The 19,023-nt window shown below is 40.3% G+C and overlaps 1 protein-coding gene across 2 annotated transcripts in view; it reads left to right on the plus strand.

Annotated features, from left to right (window-relative positions):
* Nucleotides 1–12,814, plus strand: part of CDH11 (cadherin 11) — a 148,392-nt gene extending 135,578 nt beyond the window's left edge. For both annotated transcript variants that reach the window (XM_007198049.3, XM_007198052.2), the window contains 2 exons: nucleotides 8,872–9,123; nucleotides 11,490–12,814. In XM_007198049.3, the coding sequence (XP_007198111.1) occupies nucleotides 8,872–9,123; nucleotides 11,490–11,986 (749 nt within the window). In that variant the 3' untranslated portion in view covers nucleotides 11,987–12,814. The remainder of the gene's footprint in view (nucleotides 1–8,871; nucleotides 9,124–11,489) is intronic.
* The last annotated feature ends 6,209 nt before the right edge of the window (nucleotides 12,815–19,023 follow it).

The raw sequence follows: 19,023 nt of genomic DNA on the forward strand, positions 1-19,023 counted from the left end.
CTGTATTGGGTCTTCGGTTCGTGCGAGGGCTTTCTCCAGTTGCGGCAAACGGGGGCCACTCTTCATCGCGGTGCGGGGACCGCTCTTCATCGCGGTGCGCGGGCCTTTCTCCATCGCGGCCCCTCCCGTTGCGGGGCACAGGCTCCAGACGCGCAGGCTCAGCAATTGTGGCTCACGGGCCCAGCTGCTCCGTGGCATGTGGGATCTTCCCAGACCAGGGCTCGAACCCGTGTCCCCTGCATTAGCAGGCAGATTCTCAACCACTGCGCCACCAGGGAAGCCCTGGATGTTCAATTTTTAATCACGATTTTTGGATTCTAACAAAGAGACGGTATGATTTTGACCCTTGACCTAATGACTTGATAAATTAAATTGACATATCCTGATACTGAACCTCATATTTTAAAGTTCCAAACCTCTTATTCTAAACAATGATAAAATATAGAGAAAAGAGCAAGAGTTAAAGATTAAATATTGGCTTTAGCAGTGAATAAGACATAGTCCCAGATGTCAGGAAATTCCCAAAAGCACATGCAGCAAAGTTAGTTATACGGTGAAAGCACAGCTAATTTTGATAGTGATTATTTCGTGACCTACCTGCAGAGGAGCTGTAGCTATCATGATGGCCTCCAAACAGGCTGTCTGACTCTAGTCTTGTCCCCCCTTAACTCAGCCCTTACTGATAATGTCTTTCTTCTTAAAATTCTTCTATGGGTCTCCATTTCTGGTGGATTTAACTGAAACTTTATAGCCTAGTGAGCAAGAAATGATATGATCTACCTCCCATAAACGTTGCATCTATTATCTCCTTTCTCTTGCTACCTTAAAACGTAGGCTCCAGAAACTTCAAACCACCTTTAGTTTCCCAAATATGCCATGCTCTCACATGTCCATGCTTTTGTTCTGTGGAAAATGTACCCCCCACTGCCTATTATACCTCCTCTTTCAAGTCTCACTATAAATGAAGTCTCTTAGGGGAAGCTTTGCTGGACATTCCCAGCCCATTTGGATGCTACGTCCTCTGTGCGCCAGGAACACTGCACTAACCTCTAGTATTTTTCTTATCACTCTGTGTTCTAAGCATACATTTCCCTGTCTGTCTCCCATTAGAATATGAGCTCTGTCGGGGCAGTACCCCAAAACTTAAGAAAAGTGGGTTAACTGAATGCATGAATTAAAGTGAAAGAGTAGATGGAAAGACATGTAATGTGCTTCAGACATTTCAGGGATTAGTTATTACTGTGGAAAAATGATTATGTTATGAGATAAGCTTCAGGCTGAAAAAGACAACCCATCTTCTGGTGTTGGAATGCTCTGTAGGAGCCAATACCACATCACCCATCCATTCATCCTTTCATTATTTATTATTCCACAAAGTTATATTGGACATCTAAGGTTTGGATCCAGGAAGAGGTGACTTTCAAATGTATTTATTTTGCAAGTGTATTATCTAATATGGGCCAAGTTATAGATCAAATGAACTCTGATACCTGATACATTCAGTTAAGTTTGAACTGCTAAAAAAAAAAAAAAAAAAAAAAAAAACAAAGAGAACAAAAAAGAGTTTGTATGGAAAGCAGGCTTGGCTGGGTAAGGAAAGATAGCCAAGACAGACTGACCCTGATTAGACCAATTGGCAAACATCTTTCTTTCTTTCCTCTCCCCCCCGCCTTTTTGGTCTAAACTAAGGACAGTTCTTTTTTTGATGAGCAGCACCAAAAATCATCTAAATATGCTTCTGGTTTTTCACTTTTATAATTCAAAGATAGACAAACAGATTTCTGTAGAACTTTTTTCCCCCCTTAATTGCTTCAATATGGAATATGCTCTGTTGGCAGATCAAAATGGCAGATGGCTTTTAATGCCCTGCCATTTTCACTGTATAAATAATTATGTTCTCTTTTCTGCCTGAAATTCATTGCTGCAGTTTGTCCAACACAGAATACAATTTATCTGGAAAGCCACCCCCTCCTCAACCCAAGAGAAAGAGAAATAGGTCTTCTTGGTGAATCAGACAGATTATTCTTTCAAAGTTCCCTCTGGTCACTGATTTAACTACTCTTGGGATTTCTCAACTCACTAAAAGACCCTAAATGTTTATATCCCCCTGAATTCCTTGGTAGTTTTCCTTGTCTTAAACCAAGAAATATATTCCTTTCTCCCTCCCTATCACCAAGGAGAAAATTGTCCTCTAACAAAAGTGGAGGGAGAGTTGATTCTAAGGGATGTGATAATTTATAACAATGAAAAGTCTATTGATACCACAAACAGGGCACACTTAGATGCCTCATACACACATGCACATAGGCAATTATTCCACAGTGTTATTTGTTGCATTTTGTATTTTGCCGATCCCTCAGTATCAAAGGTGTTAAGTAAAAGATCATGATACTCCCCCTTCCCCGGTAGTATGCAGCTCCTTGATTTAGAGGGGAAACATTACAGCCATCAGAGTCTTGGATCAAACAATTTTCTGCATTAATATTTTAAGGCTAGTCTCATAGAATTTACCTCATTGTAGCATTTCCTTTATTCCAAAATATTGAGAAAATAATAGATTTCTTTTTGCCCCTTGCATATTGGTTTGTTTCTGAAGGTGTGTGTGTGTTTCTGGAAGTGCTATGGGAAGAGAGGTGTTGAATGAGTGCCCTTAATTCTTTGTAGGTCTCTCTGACATAAAGTCTTAGGTTTCTAAGAGCAGCTCTTTTATCTGGGACCTGAGTCTATCTGGATTTAGCTATAGGCTGTGATGGGGTCCATCTAATTAACTAACCATGTTGGGGAAATTTGGTTAAAAAAAAAAAAAAGATCCAATGTAATTGGCATGCAATAATATCAGGATTCTAGGGTCTGCTGTGCACTGGGGAAAATATAGTGAAACCTAGAGGAGTCTGAATCCTAGTTTTGTTTGTATTTTCCATGTTATTGTGATCAATTGCTTCCCTCTTTGTTTCTCCATTTCTTTTCATATAAAATAAAGGTAATTATACTTTCTGCACATAATTTAAAAATTCTTTGGGATAAGGTAGGCGGAAGTAACAAGGAATAAGGTTTGCACATATTAGCAGCTCAATAAATGTTAGTTAGTTGAATCTGACTCACCCTAAATAATGAGAAAAGAATAATGAGACAAAGAGATGAAGATATTTACCAGGAACAAGATCCATAATATTGATAGAGGCAGCGCTGATCGAGTTGGGTTCAAACGTACAAAGTGGGAGAAGATGGAGTCTACAAATTGATGGCAAGCTTATCAGTAAAATCTGACTGTGTGGGAAAGCCAGATGGATGCTGAGATATAGTGAAAGAAACATCCTTCAACTGTTTAGTCCTCTAACACACAAAATACTCCTAACCGAACAATGATGAGTGAGCAAGGTTCTTGCCTTCAGGGAGGTTACTGTCCAATGGAGAGGACAGACATTCAAACAGTTACCATAGACTGAAATATGAGATATGAGCCGTGACTACGGGTAGATAGACGGCTCATATGGTGTTCAGAAAGACAAGAAAAGATATATACGCAAGCTATTAAGTTCACCTTTAAGCATTAGTCATATCAGAAAATTAATGCTACAAACTTTAAAAATGTTATTTGAAATTTCAATTATTTCAGTCCCTCCCTCAGATTCAAGGTGGCAAATACTGGCTTCAAAAATTGAAATTAATTTTTCAAAAATCACATCTCTAAATGAGTATTAAAAAACCTAAATAAGGAGACTTTTCAATGATGTCTTTTGTAATTGTATAGCATGTGTACTTCTGAAATTATTAAACTTGAAACTCCACTGAGACTTTTGGGACACACTATATATATATTTTTTTTTTCATTATTCTGATACAGCTATTGCCACATTTCTAAGGAAAGTAGAGAGGGCCCAGAAGAAAGTAATCAAATAATGATTATTCTGCTAGTGACTGCATAACTGTCTTCAAGTGTGTGGAAGCTTTTAATGTGGTAGATAGATCTACTTTGTCTCTGAGGTTTGAGCAGAAAGGGTAGAGTGGGTAGATTTAGGTCAGAAGTGAATTAAATAAGAGCAAGGCTTAAGGCTTGGCCTAGATTCTCCATATCTTTTTTTTTTTTCTTTAACAGTCTCAAGAGATGGGCTCCAGTCTGATGCAGACAGCGCCTATCTTCACAGGCTAAAGTATCTCTGATCAAGTTGATCAGTGGGGGAATTTTTAGCTTTGGAACAGAGAGGGACAGAGGAAAAGAAGTGGTAAGGAAGAGCATCTTAAGATGCTCTTTAGGAAAGCTAATGGGGCAACATTCTCTCACCTTAGGCCAAGCCTCTCTCCTGACATCATGGTGAGAGCAGAAAGTACTAATCCTTTGCTTCAGTGATCCCTCTTTTCAAGTTGTTAATATGCAGGGGCTATGCCCATATACTGCCCATTTTGCCCTGTTCCCATTATTTTTTTACCTAATAAACGGTTGGCACCCTGTGCAGTCTATGTATCAAAGGTTGCTCCCCTATCATAATTTTCCCTTTTAATATCAGTTGTATATATTCCTCCCTTGGGTGACATCATCATCATAGCCCGTACATTTGCATCTCCAAACTGGTACCATGGAGACCATCATTATCAGGAACTTTTACATTTTGTTAGTGTAATGACAAAGTGTGCAGATAAAAACAGCATACGATTAGGAGTCCAGGTTGTAGCCATAAAAATTTGAAACCTGAATTTATTTTCCATTAATAGAAATACTACAATTTGTACATCACATATACTAGTAATTTATAGCCTCATTCGCAAGTTTTTGCCTAAGTAGGGGTAAGAAAACGGAACTGCTAACTGCTTCCACATTTGTGGCCAGGGAGGAGAACACTGGGTGTCAGGAAGAAACACCGAGGTGCTTGAAAAACATTTTCTTACCATGGGAAATATATCACCCAGGATTGAAGAGCATGAACTATCTTCCTACCTCTGGATGATGAGCCCTTCTATGTAGGCAATTGCATTCAAAACCGCGATGACATTTCCAAGAATTCACTTTCCTCTCTTTGTCAATATGTTTCTCTTCCTCATTAGTCTACTGCACCAAGAGGAGAGCTTCCAGAAAAGAATTAGTATTTACTGAGCATCTCCGACAGCCTGGCACTATGCTAAGTACCTTTATGAATGGAATCAGATATAACCCTAAAAATTATTAGTTTTCTGGATGAGAATACAGCAAATCAAGACATTTACCTAACATGTCTAAAAGTCAGGCAATTGGATATGTAGAAGAGTCGAGATTCAAACCCAGGTCTGTCTGACCCCAAATACTGAGAGATTTGCTCTTTGGAAGCTTTATAAAGGAGAAGGATCTGAGAAATCTCTTGATGGAAATTTAAAAATCCATACAACATTTGTCATTTTCTGCCTCATCTTATTAACCATGGAGCCAATTTGACACTTCCCTAAAAATGTGTCCTCACAGAAGCTCTTATTTTTTCTTGGGTCACTGATAAACCTCAGAAATATGTATGTCCAAAGTAGGGGGACCCTCTCAAAGATAGATAGGGAGTAGCTGGCTAATTGAAATAATTGAGATGAGAGAATCTGTAGCCAAACTTAAGATGCAAAATTGATTTCCTAGAGGGATTTTTTATTACTGTTTGTTTCTTTTTCCATTTGTTTTTCTAGAGTTGATTTTCATGGAGTCCCTGCCCATAGTGGCTCTTTTTGTTAGTAAAAGATCAGTGATCAGAGTGGACCACAAGAAAGACTATCAGAGAACATGGCACTGTCTCCTCTGATATGGCCCTCCCCGAGAAAATCTCATCCCCCCCATTGGTGCTGGGGCCACTTAGATCTAGAGCGGGGATATTTTATGCATTCATGCCACAGCAACCACCTAAGTGCCACAGTAACCACCTAAGTTCCAAACTAGTCTGGTTAGACATGTTTCTTGTCTAACCATATCTACCCTTCACCAGTTCACCATCCCTGGAGGATCTCAATACTGGTGCTAGGTTTTCTGGTAGAATGATTCCTGAGCCCTCTGGAAGCAAAGCCCAGAGGACAACCATGGGCTTTTATTATATTATTTGGTTCCAAAAGCAACCCCGTGAGGCATGCTTGATATCAACCAGTGTCCTCATTTTAAAGATGAACAAGTGAGGCTCTGACAGGACAAGTGACTCATTCTAAAGCATGGATTTAGAATATGCCCAGGAAGAGACCTTCACTCCATTTATCTTCCACCTCTCAAACTAATCTTAAAATCCATATGTGAAACATGTTTGACTAGAAGACAGTTTTTAAAAGTTCTCGAGATTCTACTAATGAATCACTCAGAGACAGTAAATGGTTCAGTCAGCCGGGTACTTTGATGAGCTTCCATTTCATAGTTACAGTGTGTCTGAGAGGACTCAGCTGTTCAGAATGTGAAACATCTTGAACTCGCAGGCTGGTGTCCTGCTCAGAAACATGTTTTCCATTAGTGTTTAATTTTCAGTTACCTTCATGTGTAAGCCAGCCTGCTGTGATCCGGAGGTACAGTCTTGCATGGATGGCACATTGAAAAATAGATTTTAAATTATGGCTTCCACAGGTTTAAAAAAATAAAAACACTCAGGTCACATTCCCTCCAAACTACACCATGGGTAACAGGGTGGGACCCAATAGATAAACTAAGTGAATGCCCTCTTGGGGATGTCATTTGTATCAGAGAAGTATATTTGACCGAGCAATTAATTTGCTTTTCTTCATAAATTTTTCATACTCATTTTTATTGATGACGGCATTTGTGCCATTTCAGATCACTAAAATGTGGTAGATATTTTAACATTTAATTTGTGAAAGTCTTACTTGAATTCAAAAGAAATTTATGAGACGGAAAAAATAACATTTGAATTAATTATGTAGATATGTAATTTTTTTGTATTTGTTAAGCATACAACAATGTTATAGCCTAGAAGAGAAAAGCACGGTCAGGAAACTGAATGTTAACATTCTATTTGACCAGCTTATTTTTATTTTTTCATGATTTTTCATAGTATATATAATTTTCCTCCAGTGGTAAGAGCAATATATGCCAATCACACAAACTTCAGAAAATACAGAAATGAGGGCTAGCTGTTCTGCCCTGTTTTTATTGAGAGATTGGCAGCAAAGGGCAGAGGATCCGTCATTAATAAGTCTTCCCAAAAGCTAGCAGGTACACCCACCTTACCTTCTGCAATACTCAGAATATCTGCTCAGTCCTAAATGAGACTGAATCTGCCATTTGTATATATTTTATCTCACAGAGAATATATTACATTTCCTTTAACCTAAAATATATGAATTCAATTTTTAGATTCTAAGATAATTTTTCCTACCACAAGAGCTAATTCATGGTCCTGTCAATCCATTCAAAGCATGCTGGCTATTGGGCCATCATGTTGGTCATAACATTCTTATTGCTATAAATTACTGATTCCTAACTCACACAAAAATGTGTGCCATATGGAGGATGTGTGTGTGTGTGTGTGTGTGTGTGTGTGTGTGTGTGTGTGTGTGTGTAATTTGATGGAGTATATTCAAAACTTCCACAGTTTTATAATAGTGATGTTTTCCAAACGCAGAGCATATGGCCTGGAAAAATTCTTTTTGGCTGGTACAGATCTGCAGAAAACACGATGAGGAAGCATTTGGGGGAATAGGTTACAAACGATTGGGAAATACATGAAAACCAACATCTGGAACTTGGGTGAAACTTTTCCCAGAACAAGGTTACGACATTTGTTCAACAAATATTTATTGAATGTCTGCTGTGTGTCCAGCACTGGAGAGACTGAGATGAATCAGATAAAAGCCCCTACTCTCTAGAAGTTCACAGTCTAGGAGAGACCCAAGTAGTTATGCCACCAAATAATGACAGGAGAGTGGGAGGCTGATTTCTGTAGGAACGTACAGTGGGATGGGTCACAAAGGAGAAGAGGGGAGAGGTCTAGAAAGGGCTCCCAGAAAGTGACTTTTGGATTCAGTTTTGAGGCTTGAGAAGCTCACTTGTCATGATCAAAGGAACGGCTTTGGGGGGCATTAAAGCAGAGGGTCAAAGCCAAGGCGTACAAAGAGTGTAGTGTGCTGGGGAACAGACATGAGTTCTGCACAGCAGGCTGAACTGGGGCGTGTGGGAAGGGGCGGGCATGAGCCTGGAAGGCAAGGTAAAATCTAGATCAGGGAACTATCTGGTGATCCACCGCGCAGATGTGGGCTGTGTTGTGTGAGCAGCAGAGAAAACGTCATCTTTTTAAGCAGGAGTGACATGTTTATCTGGGTGGCTGAATTTCAGAGAAACTGTAAACCTGCTGCTGGGTTTATAAAATATTTCCACTTTAAAGATGATATTTTCCTTTAGGACTTATAGGTGGGTTCATAGTTTGGGCAAGATTTGAGGGTGGATTAGAAATCTCTCAAAAAACTAACAAATACTGGCCAAAGGCTTGTCATGAAGTTGGGAAAGTGCAAACATGAAAAAGAAGGGTTTTGTGTGTTTTTTCTCACACTCGCCTATATATTTAATTTTATCATACATTAACATAGAGTGTGTGATTGAAGCCCATACTTTCTTGTATTTGAGGAAAGGGACAACACCCAAACAGAAAATGGTGTGGTTACCCAGCCACTGAAGGCATTTATATCGACGAAATAAAAAAGAGCTGATTTCTGCGTTTCGTTTCGAGATGGGACAAAACTCAGGGATCCTTGTCATGCCAAATGACTGCGGCTTCTATAGATGTCTAGATTAAAGAACAAGTGGGGAGGATTCTGGTTGTAGCCTTCGTGGTGAGAAAAGCACATTCAGATCAGCCAAGCTGAACGCAAAAATGTGAAGTCTGTGATTCCGTGGTCTTGCTCTGCAAGTACACCTTGTCTCCCCTCTTCCAACAGACAACACCGCAGGGGTGTATGCCCGGCGCGGAGGGTTCAGTCGGCAGAAGCAGGATTTGTACCTCCTGCCCATCGTGATCAGTGATGGCGGAATCCCTCCCATGAGTAGCACCAACACCCTCACCATCAAGGTCTGTGGGTGTGATGTGAACGGGGCACTGCTGTCCTGCAACGCAGAGGCCTACATCCTGAACGCCGGCCTGAGCACCGGGGCGCTGATCGCCATCCTTGCCTGCATCGTCATTCTCCTGGGTAAGGGACCTCCCAGGTCACCTGTAGGAAGGGTCTTTTAACCAGATGCCCATCCTTGAAACACATATTTCTCAAGTTACCAGGAATTGTACTATATACCGTGGAGGCAATTTGAGAAAAAAAAGAGGTGGTTCCTGCTTGCTAGTGTATTTTAGGGTACGGCGGGGGAACAGGCAACTTAACAAGCATTAGAGCCGAGTTGGGGGATGGTTGTGATGAGCAAATGCCGGGCATCACAGGACTGCGTAGCAGAAGACATCTGGGGGCATCAGCAGGGGACGGGGTTGGACATCAGAGATTTTGCAGGAGAGGAATTTAGGCAGAGACCTAGTATATGAACAATGGTGTGCCTTACAAGAGGAGTGAGAAGAGTTAGCGGTAGAAAGAATAATCATGATGTCAAAGACGGTCTATGAAGGACTCAAGGAACTGGATGAAGACTGGCCTGGCTGAAGCTGGATCTGGGCTCCTCCTCTAGATGTCATATGTAATATCTGGGTGCATGTGTCAGCTCATGGGGACCCCAGAGCAGCTTTTCCTGCACTTGCCTGCTGAGTTAGGTGCCCCTCTTCTGCACATGGTCCCATCTGTGGTTTACTCTGTAATAGCAGGAATGTGCTGATGCAGGTAACATCTACCAGTGCCGGGCCTCAGGAAGATTAGATCAGTTGTCCCAAAGTCTCAGAACTCGTGTATGACAAAAAAATCAGGATTCAAATCTAAGTATGTCTGACATCAAATTTATACTTGTTGCATGATGGTTAGTTCTTCACTGAATGAATTAATGTGTCCCTGATACATAGGGAAGAGCCAGCAAGTTTAGTTCAACCAATAGTTAATGAGTATTTTCTGGGTACCAGGCCCTGTGTTCAGCCCTGGGGGATAAAGAGAAGAATCATACAAGATCTCAGTGATCAAAAAGTTCATAGTCTATTGAGGAAAATAGGCATGAGCAGATAAATTGCAGAGGCACATGGTGAGCACCATGATAGAGACACGAACCTAAGGCAGTGGGGGCACAAGAGGAGAAAGTATCTGACATTGACTGGGAAGGTCAGAGACAACTTCCTGGAGGATGTAACGTACTTATCAGATGCTGAAAGAGCTTTCCAGCTGGGGAAAGGGACTGGGATGGATGGATAGTCCAAGCAGAGGGAGCAGGAAACAGAAAAGCTCTGAGAAGTTCATAATCTAGTGGTGGAGGCAGATGTGTGAACAGTGTGACATGAGTCATGGTGATGGCCAGGTGGGTACATAGAGTGGATACCAATAGCCCTGTCTGGTATCAGAATGGGATATCAGGAAGGATTTTTGTGATGAAAGATAAAGAGTCAGCCAAGCAAAGAAAGTGAAAAAGAGTGGTCCTGGTAAAGGTGCTGTTAAAGAAGGCACAGGGGAAAGACACTGCCTGGTGAGCACTGGAAGCTGTTCACAGTCTGGTCAAGTGCAGACCCTCATCCCTGCATCTCAGAGTGATGGTGGACCCAGAGCGGCTCTCAAGTCACTTGCCAAATTCAGCCACAAACATTTTCTTCAATCTTGCTGAGTGTGCGGGCGAGTGTTCCAATGGAACATTGTGGGGAGGTGGGGGGGTTGATAGAGAATGAAACAGTGTCAGAGCTTTCCTTATAAGCAACTCTGCTTATTCATCCTAGACGACCTGAGTTTAGTGGAATCCCCTCTCTCAGGGAAGAGACAGTTACAGTGGTTTTATCTGGAGTTTCAGCTGACGCTGTTTCCCTGTGTTCAGATAAATAGAGAAGATTTGTCATTTGTCTCTTAGGGATCTTTATAAACTACCCCTCTTCTATACAGTGGTGTGAAGAGAGTCTAGACATGCTTATGATAAGATTTCTTATAAAGGTAGAGTAAAGGTCAATGCTGACCCCACCTCAGAACTCTGGGCAGGGGCTCAGCACCTCCTGTAGAAAGTTAGGACCTCAAGTCTCTGAATGTCCTCATTTGTAAACTTTGGAGAGGCAGCTGTCTTCCTTTGCAAAAAGAAACAGGCATAACCCACTTTTAAGAGGCTGCAGACAGACATATTTAGAATCTTCCTAATTCTTCTGAAGATGACTTCCAAATAGTGTCGGATTCATTTGTAAAAACTCAAAATAGTTGCAACTTGCCAGTTTGTTTGGATATAATATTTTCCTGGAAGCATTTTGCAGATGAAGAGCCAGGTGGAGGGCAACTTTGCACATCTTTGGGGATTCCAGGTAAAGCTCTCATTTCATAGACTGGTCCCAGTTCTGAAGCATGTGTACACCATGCTTTAAGGTAAGCAGAGTTTCCCTGGGAAAAGAACCCAGAAGACTGGGCTTAACCTATGCTTCCTTTCTTTTTTTTTTTTTTTTTCCCTCTAGTCATCGTAGTGTTGTTTGTGACACTGAGAAGGCAAAAGAAAGAACCCCTCATTGTCTTCGAGGAAGAAGATGTCCGTGAGAACATCATTACCTATGATGATGAGGGGGGTGGGGAAGAAGACACAGAAGCCTTTGATATCGCCACCCTCCAGAACCCTGACGGTATCAATGGATTTATCCCTCGCAAAGACATAAAACCTGAATATCAGTACATGCCTCGACCTGGGCTCCGGCCAGCACCCAACAGTGTGGATGTGGATGACTTCATCAACACAAGAATACAGGAGGCGGATAATGACCCGACCGCCCCTCCTTATGACTCCATCCAAATCTATGGTTACGAAGGCAGGGGCTCCGTGGCGGGCTCCCTGAGCTCCTTAGAGTCGGCCACCACAGATTCAGACTTGGACTATGACTACCTACAGAACTGGGGACCTCGATTTAAGAAACTAGCGGACTTGTACGGTTCCAAAGACACGTTTGATGACGACTCTTAACAATAACGATACAAATTTGGCCTTAAGAACTGTGTCTGGTGTTCTGAAGAATCTAGAAGATATGTAAACAGGTATTTTTTTAAATCAAGGAAAGGCTCATTTAAAACAAGCAAAGTTTTAACAGAGAGGATACATTTAATAAAACTGCAAGGACATCAAAGTGGTAAATACTGTGAAGTACCTTTTCTCACAAAAAAGGCAAATATTGAAGTTTATCAACTTGGCTAGAGGAAAACCACTTGGCATACGAAATATTTAAGAGAAGGGGAAGTCTAACGGTGAACTCACAATGAAGGGAAATTGTTTATGTGTTATGAACATCTAAGTCTTTTTTTCTTCTTTTTTTAAAAAATTTGTCAAAGAAGCTTCCACAAAATTAGAAAGGACAACAGTTCTGAGCTGTAATTTCGCCTTAAACTATGGACACTCTATATGTAGTGCATTTTTAAACTTGAAATATATAATATTCAGCCAGCTTAAACCCATACAATGTATGTACAATACAATGTACAATTATGTCTCTTGAGTATCAATCTTGTTACTGCTGATTCTTGTAAATCTTTTTGCTTCTACTTTCATCTTAAACTAATACGTGCCAGATATAACTGTCTTGTTTCAGTGAGAGGCGCCCTATTTCTATGTCATTTTTAATGTATCTATTTGTACAATTTTAAAGTTCTTATTTTAGTATACATACAAATATCAGTATTCTGACATGTAAGAAATGTTACGGCATCACACTTATATTTTATGAACATTGTACTGTTGCTTTAATATGAGCTTCAATATAAGAAGCAACCTTTGAAATAAAAAAAGATTCTTTTTTAATTATGGGTTTGATTCTTAACATTGAAAAAAATTATTTCTAATGACCCATTTATAATTCTAATTTAAGATATTTGTGATCTTTTAATAACTCTATTTATGATCTGTTGTAGTCTGCTCTTTTATTGTTTATTTAAAATCAAATATGTTTTACAAATGTTTTTTCAGACAAGATTCGGTAGCATTGTGTAAAGCTTTTTTGTACATTCTTGGTGTTAGCTTCCTGACTTCTCTTCACATGCATCTTCTATAAATGAAGGATGCTAAAGATCTAGGTCAGTCTATGATTTTGCAATACTTGTTATATAATATGCCTTTATCTTGTGTATCAGTAATTTGATGGTTATGAGAAACGAGCCCATGAGGGAATGAAACTATCAGAACTCTGAAATTCAAGACGTAGATTTTATGCCCCATACCGAGCATTTGAGGGTTGGGGGGGTGAAGAGTCAAAAATATACATTTGCCACGTGTAGTTATCAGATCAGACCTCCAATGTTATTCTATTTTTCCTTACTTTGATCTTGCCAGGCTATCATAATGACTCTGCCAGTTGAAACTGCTTATTTTTCCTTTTATAATTTTAACTCCTCTTAAAACAATGTGGCATTCTAAAGTTTGATCAAAGAAAGAGCAATTCATTTCCAAACCTTGTTTTAAAATATGCTTTGGGCCATAAGCTCAGAATGAGGACAGGGACCATGGTGGCTTCTGAGGGTCAATGCCATTTGATCTGTGAGCATGCCTGCAGTCTCCTGCAGTCCCATCTTGCTGCCTGGGGGTTGGGACTTCTGTGAAGGACACTTCACCTGCTCCATAGGGCCAAAGGTCAAAACATAGCAATACTCGGGGAAAGAACATACAGGTTATGCTATGCTGTAAGTGCTTTTCCTCTTTCCCCTAGACAGAGGGCACACACTTTCTCTTGGATTGCAGATAATTTTTAGATTATCTTCTTTTTTTTTTTTAACTTTATTGTGGGAGTTTGTTTCAAGCAATTTCTTGATATCCTGCTACATACTATTTTTATGACTCAGTCAAAATGCATACAAAGAGAAATGTTTTGATGAAGTGCTCACTTCCACATTCCTTTGCATTTAAATCAAATTGTCTGAACACTTCAACGGAATAAATTCTGTGGACAATGTCACTTTGGAATCTTTCATTTCAGTGAAGGATTGCACACTCTCAAGACTTCCATAATTGCAGGTTTTGTTCATTTTTTATATGGTTTTTGTAATCCAAAGAACATTTTGCTAAATTTGCACAGATCTCCAGTTGAATTTGAAGTGAAGAAATAACTCAAAAGGAAAAAATGAATAGCACTGGGGCTTCTCTGGTGGCACAGTGACTCAGAATCTGCCTGCCAATGCAGGGGACAGGGGTTCGAGCCCTGGTTCGGGAAGATCCCACATGCCGCAGAGCAACTAAGCCCGTGAGCCACAATTACTGAAGCCTGCGTGCCTAGAGCCCGTGCTCCGCAACAAGAGAGGCCACCACAATGAGAAACCCGCACACCGCAAGTAAGAGTAGCCCCCCCTCGCCGCAACTAGAGAAAGCCTGCGTGCAGTAACAAAGACACAACGCAGCCAAAAATAAATTAATTAAAAAAAAAAAGAAAATGAATAGCACTTAAACAAATATACAGCTGTAAGTAAGCCTGTCACCGTGGATGATCCTTTTTTCTAGGAATGTATTTGGATTAGATTTGACAACTACAGTTTCACATTTTTTATGTTTAATTTTTTTTAAAAAAAAGCTGTCTACTTTTCAATAGTTAAAAATACTTGTTTTTATTTTTATTTTTTTCCTTTTTATCTTCTCTTTTTTACTTTAAGCCTCTATTGTTTGTAGAACCCTCTTAGAAGCTTGGGAATAAAACGTCTTTCCCGACTAGTGGAGTCCTTTTTTCATTTGGAACATGTTACCTTAAAAGCAATCTTAGTTTAAGTGGTCCTTCCTTATTTCAATATAAAGTAATCACTGCTTTATGACCTGGATTCAGCTAAAGAAAGGACTCTGCTTTATTATTCTTGTCCTTCAGTAGTAGGTATTGTTTCAATCATCATTCATTCACTCCTTCATTCACTCATCAAAATCTTGTAGACCCTGTGCTAGTTTCTCAAGCTTGCAGAATGTCTTGTTTCCTGATGTGTTTCAGGCTTTCCAACCCTTTCCAAAATATCTATCCTTTTGCCTTGTAATCAGCTATTTACCTCTATGCCCACCCACCTCCCCAGACAATGCATCAGGCTATTTCCTCTCCTTCAGAGTTGAGGGAAGAAAATAAATAAAAGACATAACAGGATATGGTGAGATGTTGACTGTGAATGGAGGGTATGCCAATCATGGCCTTTCTGGACAGATCTTGTGTTTAGCGAAGTTGCATTTTATACGCCACTGTTTCTGGCATGATGGAGGAAATAAGAGAGCAGATTATCTATATCTCTTGGAGAACTCATTAAAAAATACACATTCAAGTTGCCCAGAGAGTATAACCCTGTGTATAGGGTGACACCTGGTCAACAGTATTTGAAATTGCTCCTGGGTAATTATGCAACATCCTTCACCTCTTTTTGAGAGCCTCTGTAGGACAATGGGGGGTGAGTTGGGATCTCTGAGCAGAAGAGTGGCCAAATCTAGCTGCCAGGCAGTATGGAGGACAGATTAGGAGCATATAAACCTAGAGGCATGTCAGGAGGGTTATTATGAAAGCCAAAATGTGATAGAAGTATCCTAAAATAATTCAGTAAATTGGTGATGGAAAAGAGGCAAGGCTTTGCTGTTCCTGCACTGCCACCAGCCTGGTCTAACCCATCATCATCTCTGACCTGAAGGACGAACACAGCCTCTTAGCTGATCTCCTGCTCCCAACTTCTCCACAAAGAAGCCAGAGGGATATGAACTCCCAACTCAGACCACATGACTCCATAACTTAAACCTCTTCACTGGCTTCCCAAAGTCTTAAATGTATATCAATTCCCTTATTTTATTGCTTTACATGATCAGTGCCCTGCAAATCTCTCCAACTTCATCTTACTCCATTCTCCTATCAGTGTACTGTGATCCAACCACCTTGGCCACCTTTTAGTTCCTCGTACAGACAAAATGTGCCCCCTCTTCCATCTAAAGCAGCTCACTCTCTGTTGGTTTCCTTCGTATCAATTACAACTCTGTAAACTTACTTTACTTATTGGCTTTTCCTGTATCTGTGAGTCTGACCACCCCACCAGAATGCAAGCCTCAAGAGGGCAGGGATCTTGTCTTCTTGTATTCCCAGTTCTTTGCATTTTGTCTGAAACATATCAGTCAATACTTGAATGAGGGGCTTCCCTGGTGGTCTAGTGGTAAAGAATCTGCCTTCCAATGCAGGGGACCCGAGTTCAATCCCTGGTCGGGGAACTAAGATCCCACACGCCACAGGGCAACTAAGCCCACACGCCACAACTATTGAGCTCACGCGCCTCAACGAGAGAGCCCGCATGTCGCAAACTACAGAGCCCACATGCTCTGGAGCCTGCGTGCCACAACTGGAGAAAGAAAAGCTGCATGCTACAACTGGAGAGAAGCCCACGTGCTGCAACAAAAGATCCCGAGTGCCTCAACGAAGATACCCCATGCTGCAACTAAGACCTGATGCAGCCAAAATAAATAAATATTTTTTTAAAATACTTGAATGAATGATGGTACACTGATAAGGCAGACTGATCAAGATTTGATGACTGATTAGAGAGTGCCAGTGAGATACTAAGCTTCCTTACTTGAGAAATTGAGAGGATTGTGCTCTTGGTATCTGGGATTGTAAATCCAGAAGGAAAAGTGGTTTAGGGGGAAAGAAGTTGAATTAAGTTTGGGTTGGACTTGTAAGTTAGAGATGCTTGTGTGGCAGCTAGGTGGAACTAGGTGATCAGAAACATGGATTTGCCACTTAGCTCACTACAGAAGTAGGGCTGGGCATGTGGAGTAAGAGTCATCAGGTGGTGAAGTCTCAGGAGTGACTGTATTTCTAATTGGGTTTCACTGCTCTCTCCCAACTTTAAAGGAGTATTTCGACGGTAAAGTAAGTCCCTCTGGTGTTGAAGAGTAATGCTGACTTTAGTTTTATTAATAAGGATCATTAGTAAGCATAAACCTTATCCTTGTAGGTCAAATGCTTTGAAAAATAAGAAGAGAGTATTAATTAATGCATTAATTCTTTTCGTCAATTAATGAGGCTTTTTTTGAGCCCGTAATGTGTGGGAGAACGTGTACTAGATACGACACTGATCTCATTCCTATGAGAAGACAAAGTATGTGCTACAATCCCCACCTTACTAGACCAGAGAGGCTAAGTGTCTCTCCAACACATACACAGGAGGTGATTGTCAAAGCTGGATGGGAATAGATCTTGTTTCTTCCACCTTGGTCAAGGGTTTTATCCTTTAAACTTGAAGAGCTAACAGCGATGACTATTCCTCATAATCAGTGACTTAGCTCAAGCTTGGCAGTAAGAACTTGGGATGGACACTCCTTCAAGCTGCCATTCACCACAGAGCTGGATAATAGGATCTAGTCACACCTCTGAATGCCCAGCCTGCCTTCCAAGTCCAAAGTGATACATGAGGCAGGACTGTGAATTCTTTTTGCTGGGGTTTGCAGTCTTTCTACAGTATGTTGCAAATCAAATATAAAAGAAACTGATTAGGCATGTCATAACTCTTTATAATATGTTTCACAGAGAAGTTTGATATTCCATCCTCTTCATTGCACTAAAATTGTGTGGGGGGAAAAATGTCAGTCTGGAGCCTTTGTCAGGCCCCAGTAGACTGGGAGTAAGAACTGAATTTTCATTTTGCAGTCTAACTCAGCTAATGATTTTTGTGATCAGAGGCTACTGTCTTCATAAAAGGGCCTTCTTCATTCAAGGTGTTTGAATACATTTTTACATGTGATTTTATAGCTCTTGCCACTTTAATCAGCTGATGGCCTGCACATGGTCATCTGTCACAGGCTCACAGAGGCAACACTAGTCTAAGGCTCAAACCTCATGGACCTCAAATCTTCAGCTCAAGATTAAAAGCAATATACTACCCCTTGTTGGGTGTGGCATTCATTGCATCACTGTGTGTAAAGCCTGGCTCCAACACTTACTAGCTGTGTGACTTTGGCCAGGTAACTTGACCTCTCTGAACTTCATTTTCTACAAACATGCAATGCAAATAACATGGCCACTGGTGGTAAAGAATAAATGAGCTCATGTTTCTAGAGCCACTAACAGTTCCTAGAACAGGGCAAACCCTTAAAATAAGGTAGCAATTATACTGTTAGCGTCAATATCCTTTTCCCAATCCCAGGTTGCAGAACAATGTAAGGGAAGAATTTCATTTCCTTATGCCTCCCTTTTCCTCTTCAAAATCAATTCATTCTATCATCTCTCTGTCCTGAGCCAACAATAGAACATAGCTTGGCACACCATAGTTTAGGACAGGCGGAGAACTGATTAAGTTTCCTACCAGCAAAAAAAAAAAAAATTTTTTTTTAAATAAGGCTAATTACCTGATGAATGAATTCACCTGTTTGACTACAATGGCTAGCATGATATTGGCAAAGCGCCAGGTAAAATAGGTCTTAAATGTTCCATTAGAAGACAATAAATAAACTCACATGATTATGAATTATATTTAATTGGGTAGAAACTGTGTATCAAGTGATACATGGAATTTGGATGAGCTTGTCGAGAACTGCACAAACTGACATTTAATATGGGGAATTTCATATTCGATATATTTTTGCTCACTTGTTCCAAAAATGGAACTCCTTTTTAATAGACATAACTCTGAAAATATTTAGATTTGAAGACATATAATTTCATTAGCATACGTTTTTTTAAAATAACCATCCTGATGAGTTTAATTTAACCACAATTTTTACTTCATTTAGCACTCAGGAAATTGGAAATTATTTTATGCTATGGTAATTTTCTTCCTCTTTTTTTTTCCAAACACTAACTGGAATGTGAATGAAATAGTAGTGCTTGGAAACATAATTTTCAAATTATTCTCTTATAAATCAGTAAAGAGGTGGTCAGTTTGATGATGGTGACCTAGCAAACTAGATCAGTGGGGGCACCCACCTTTTCTTTTTTTTCTCTTTGGGTTCCTAGCACAAAATAGGTGCTGAGTAAATATTTGGGGCAGGAATATAGGGATGAATGGGTAAAGGAAAATAAATTC

Source organism: Balaenoptera acutorostrata, chromosome 19 (genome assembly GCF_949987535.1).
Source record: "Balaenoptera acutorostrata chromosome 19, mBalAcu1.1, whole genome shotgun sequence".
Lineage (NCBI taxonomy): Eukaryota > Metazoa > Chordata > Mammalia > Artiodactyla > Balaenopteridae > Balaenoptera > Balaenoptera acutorostrata.